The sequence below is a fragment of the Castanea sativa genome, chromosome 1, assembly GCF_040712315.1.
Source record: "Castanea sativa cultivar Marrone di Chiusa Pesio chromosome 1, ASM4071231v1".
Taxonomy (NCBI): Eukaryota; Viridiplantae; Streptophyta; class Magnoliopsida; order Fagales; family Fagaceae; genus Castanea; species Castanea sativa.
Genome location: NC_134013.1, coordinates 52,072,328 through 52,077,280, shown reverse-complemented (window position 1 = coordinate 52,077,280; position 4,953 = coordinate 52,072,328). Strand labels below are relative to the sequence as shown.

At 40.2% G+C, this 4,953-nt stretch overlaps 1 protein-coding gene across 1 annotated transcript; it reads left to right on the top strand.

The window, feature by feature from the left end:
* The first annotated feature begins 1,806 nt into the window (after positions 1 to 1,806).
* LOC142614940 (DELLA protein GAI-like) lies at positions 1,807 to 4,196 on the top strand. The gene has a single exon (XM_075787591.1). The coding sequence runs from the start codon at positions 2,145 to 2,147 to the stop codon at positions 3,921 to 3,923; it is 1,779 nt and encodes a 592-aa protein (XP_075643706.1). The 5' UTR covers positions 1,807 to 2,144; the 3' UTR covers positions 3,924 to 4,196.
* Positions 4,197 to 4,953: the final 757 nt, after the last annotated feature.

The following is a 4,953-nucleotide window of genomic DNA, read 5'->3' as shown; positions in this document are numbered from 1 at the left end:
TTAAAAATTAAAAAAAAATTAAAAAAGTTTTGAGCTCTTCCTCCTAAGTTTAGAGATTGGGAAGAGTATGGACCCTAAAAGAGTAGAGATTTTTTGCACCATACTTATAGCCATAGGGTGCGGTTTTCCCTTATGCTTGAACACACCTAACATGTGAAGGGGTAGGAACTGGTCTACACCAAGTTCAATTCTCCCTAGTGGTGCAGTGTGGTTTGGTGCAAAAATAAATTAACAAGAAAATCCAAATGACATTAGAATTATCAAACAACCCACACAAAAATATCAAACAACCTAGATATTCAAAAAACAAACATTTTCGAAATATTTCTTGAATACCCCCACAAAATTTTCAAACAAATTCACCATTTTTCTAGAAAGAATAGCAAGGAGAAGCATAGTAGCCTAGGTATTGAGCATTATACAAATTCACACACTTGCTAAAGAGTAGCAAGGAGAAGCATAGAAGCTATTGAGCATCCAAACATACTCTATAAATTTCTAGATAATAGTTGTGAGTCTTGTGACAAAGAGGAGAGAAGAGAGGGGGAGACTTGGAGAAAGGTGGCATCAAGTGGTAGACAATGGTGGTGGGGAGAGAGAGAGAGAAATCATGATACTAAAACGATGCCATTTTGAATTTGATATTAAAATTAATATTAGATCCCAAAAAACGTTTATATCATAATTTAAAATAAATAATGGAACAACGCCGTTCTAAACTCATTTAACTTAAACCCTATTTCTTCTTCCTTTGCCTCTCTCACTTTCGTGCTGCATTGGTAGTTTGGTACACACACACACACACTCTCTCTCTCTCTCTCTCTCTCTCTCTCTCTCTCTCTCTCTCTCTCTCTCTCTCTCTCTCTCTCTCTCTCTCTCTCTCTCTCTCTCTCTGTGTGTGTGTGAAAAATTATTGTATTTTAAAATTGAAACATTATTATAAACACACACGACAGTCAGTTCGGTTACTCGTTTGAATGCAAAACTCATAATTGCTATATGTATCGGGCATTGTCAATATTCACAAATTGCATTCGACCACCACGCCACACACCTCTAGTAGGCTTTGTTGGGTGAGGTTTAAATCAGTGAGATTAGTTTTGTCAGCTATGGGCGAAATTTGAACGAACCTCTAAAACCAAATCTCCCAGGAAACTAGACCATATTGGTTTTTTAAACAACCTTACTCATGGTTAACTCCTTTAGCTTGTTGTGTCCCTAAATTTCTTAATTTATAAATATATTGAGAATTAAATTATTCAGATGTCACACCCTCACGACAAAAGAGTCAATTTATTAAAACAATGGAACCATCCAAGCACAAAAAGAGAAATCAGGTGGCTCGCAACTTGACGCTACTAGATGGTCATTTGAGGGCGGTGCGCATTTAGAATTTGGGGCAAAAAAATCAAAAAATGAAAAAGAGAAAGAAAAAAGAAAAAAGAAATGACGTTGGATAAAAAAAAAATTCACCCTCCAATAGAGCGTGTAAGCACGCACCCATGAAAGTCCGTGGGTTATGAATATGATGCAGTCGTAAACAAAATCTCTCCGTTCATAGCTGGACCCCACAATTTCATGCTCGGCCCCAAAACCAAAGACCCTAGTTGATTAAGCTTGTACGGCCACCTGATTTCGCAGTGCATAGACGTGGGTATACACCAGAGATGTACACTATTAATCAGCGTCTCTTTTTTAGAATTGCGGTGCTACCACGCCTCTCTGGGTGCTTTTTAGGTTTTTTTTTACATTTTTATTTTTATTTATCACTACTTAAACCGGGCTAAATTTTAGACATCCCAATCAAAATCCAAATCGTACTGTCCCCAAAAAAAAAAGAATAATTCCTATTACCTAAAAACTATCCCCATTATAATTATTATTATTATGGCCTCCATTGTTCCTTATCTCTTTCACTCATTTCTTTTCCTGTTCCTTCATTCGACCTCTCACCCATCTCAATTCTCATCCCCTCCTTTCTATTTTCCTTTTTTATAAAAAAAAAAAAATTGCAACAAATGTTGAAGTAAAACCAAAATCAGAAAAAAAAAAAAAAAAAGAAGGAAGAAAGAAACCCATTTGGCCAAAATGAACAAATTCTAGTTGGTAATTTTTTTTTTGGTGAATCAAGGAAGAAAGCAAAAATGAACAAGAGGAATCACGGAGAGACCTCTTCTGGAGGTGGGTTTGGAGTGAAAGGTAGTGGTGAGTGTTCATCATCGAGTTCAAGCGGTAAAGCAAAGATGTGGGATGAAGAGCAAGACGCAAGTGGAGGCATGGATGAACTATTGGCTGTGCTGGGTTACAAGGTGAAGGCTTCTGAGATGGCTAACGTGGCTGAGAAACTCGAGCAACTCGAGATGGTTATGGGTACAACTCCAAATCTTTCATGTGATTCGACTGTTCATTACAACCCTTCTGATGTTTCTGGATGGGTTCAAAGTATGCTTTCTGAGCTTAATAACCCAAACCCAAATCTGGACCCTTTACAACCAATTGTTGAGAGCCCAGTTCTTGTTCCTCCTCCTACTACTACTACTACTGCTACTACTGTTGATTCCTCGGCAATCAACAACGTTGCTGGTTTTTCCAATTCCCAGGTTGACGATTCCGAGTACGATCTGAGAGCTATTCCTGGTTCTGCTGTGTACCCACAAACGGACATCAATGAAGGAAGTCGAAAGCGATTCAAATCCTCAACTGGGTCTTGTTCTTCGCTGTTACCGTCTTCTTCATCTTTGTCCTCTTCGAATGTGTGTGAGCAGACCCGGCCAGTGGTTCTTGTGGATTCGCAAGAGACCGGTGTTCGACTCGTGCACACACTCATGGCTTGTGCCGAAGCAGTCCAAAATGAAAACTTGGAGCTCGCGGGTGCTCTCGTCAAGCACATCAGTTTACTTGCGGCGTCTCAAGCTGGTGCTATGAAAAAAGTCGCTTCTTATTTTGCTGAAGCTCTAGCTTTCCGAATTTACAGACTTTACCCACAAGATTGCCTCGATCCTTCCGTGCTCGATGTGTTGCAGATGCACTTTTACGAGACCTGTCCTTACCTCAAATTCGCTCATTTCACAGCTAACCAAGCGATACTCGAGGCATTCACTACTGCTAGCAGCGTACACGTTATCGATTTTGGGTTGAAGCAAGGGATGCAATGGCCAGCACTGATACAAGCGCTTGCATTAAGGCCTGGTGGGCCGCCGGTTTTTCGATTAACCGGAATTGGCCCACCTCAATCGGATAACACCGATGCTTTACAGCAAGTGGGTTTGAAGTTGACGCAATTGGCCGAAACTATTGGCGTCCAATTCCATTTCCGAGGATTGGTCGCCAATAGTTTGGCGGATATCGAGCTATCCATGCTTGATATCCGCCCAGCCGAGGTCGAGGCTGTTGCTGTGAACTCAGTTTTCGAGCTACACAACATGTTGGCTCGACCGGGCTCGATCGAGAAGGTGTTGTCTACGATTAAGGCCATAAAGCCCAAGATTGTGACTTTGGTTGAACAAGAAGCTAATCACAATGGAACCCTTTTCGCAGACCGGTTTAACGAAGCTCTGCATTACTACTCGAGTCTGTTTGATTCGTTGGAAGGGTCATCCGGGTTGGTGCCAGAGAGTCAAGACCTGCTTATGTCGGAGATGTATCTTGGGAAACAGATATATAACGTGGTGGCTTGTGAAGGTGTTGACCGAGTTGAGCGACACGAGACATTGACTCAGTGGCGGAGTCGTTTGGGAGCGTCCGGGTTCGAACCGGTTCACCTCGGCTCCAACGCGTTCAAGCAAGCTAGTATGTTGTTAGCGTTATTTGCAGGAGGAGATGGGTATAGGGTGGAGGAGAATAGTGGGTGTCTCATGCTTGGCTGGCATACTAGGCCTCTTATTGCAACCTCTGCTTGGCAACTCGCTGCCACCGATTTATAATGAGTCAACTCGGTTCAGTGAGTGTTTTTTTAGTGAGCAGTAGATGTGAAAATTCTCGAAATGCTGTAACCGAGTTTGGACGAGTGAATCATTGAGTGAGTGAGTGACTGAGTTAAAACCATTCCAAGTGTGTGATACACATTTTACCTCTCCTAGTTTTCTTTTTCTTTTTCTTTTTTTTAAATATTTTTTTCTTTGGGGGGAGGGGTTGGATCAATGAGAATATGTATCTATAATTAACTTCCAATAAATGGCGAGCATCATTCTCAACTAGAGGGGGTTCCCTTTGTACTCTTTATGTTTGTTTTGTTATTCTTATTCCTATTGCCTGCAAAGTTCGGATTTGGTGTATCATGTTTTCTTTACCCAAAAAAGATATCGTGAAAATTGAATTTAATTCTTTCAACCTGTTAAGCAGAATCATAATTCAAGGTTAAGTTTGGCATCTCCCCTAGGCGAATGTGATTCTGTGAATGGTTTTTGACATATAGTTGGGGGTGTGAACGGATTGAGTTGGATTAAGTTTAATGTCAATGGGTTCGCATATTATCTTCTATAAACTTGAAAATCCAAATCCAACAAAAACGCAACAATAGAAATCGAAAACACTTATCAAAAAAAAAAAGAAAAAAAAAAGAAATCGAAAACAAATCTTGGAAACATTAATCTCAAAGAAAAATCAAAGAAAGAACACAAACACTAAACACACCAAAACAACATATTTGACATAATTAATATAATACTTGCTTGAAGAATACCAAGCCTGTAAGGTACTAGTGCAGCAACCTCCCCTCAAAATGGGTGAACATAGATGGTGTTGTCTTCACTGAACAACACTGCTCAGGGATTGAAGTGATTATACGCAATGAGAAAGGCAATGTGGTGGCAGCAATAAGTAAAAAACTTGATGTACTGGAAATTGAAGCTAAGGCAGTGGAAATAGTTGTCCTTTTTGCTCGTGATGCTTGCATTTAGGATGTGATCTTCGAAACTGACTCACTACCAAGTTACAAGGAAAGATAATTGCTTC

What these genes read in the sequence shown, in the direction of transcription:
- LOC142614940 (XM_075787591.1), top strand. Translation starts at nt 2,145, where the DNA reads ATGAACAAGAGGAATCACGGAGAGACCTCTTCTGGAGGTGGGTTTGGA.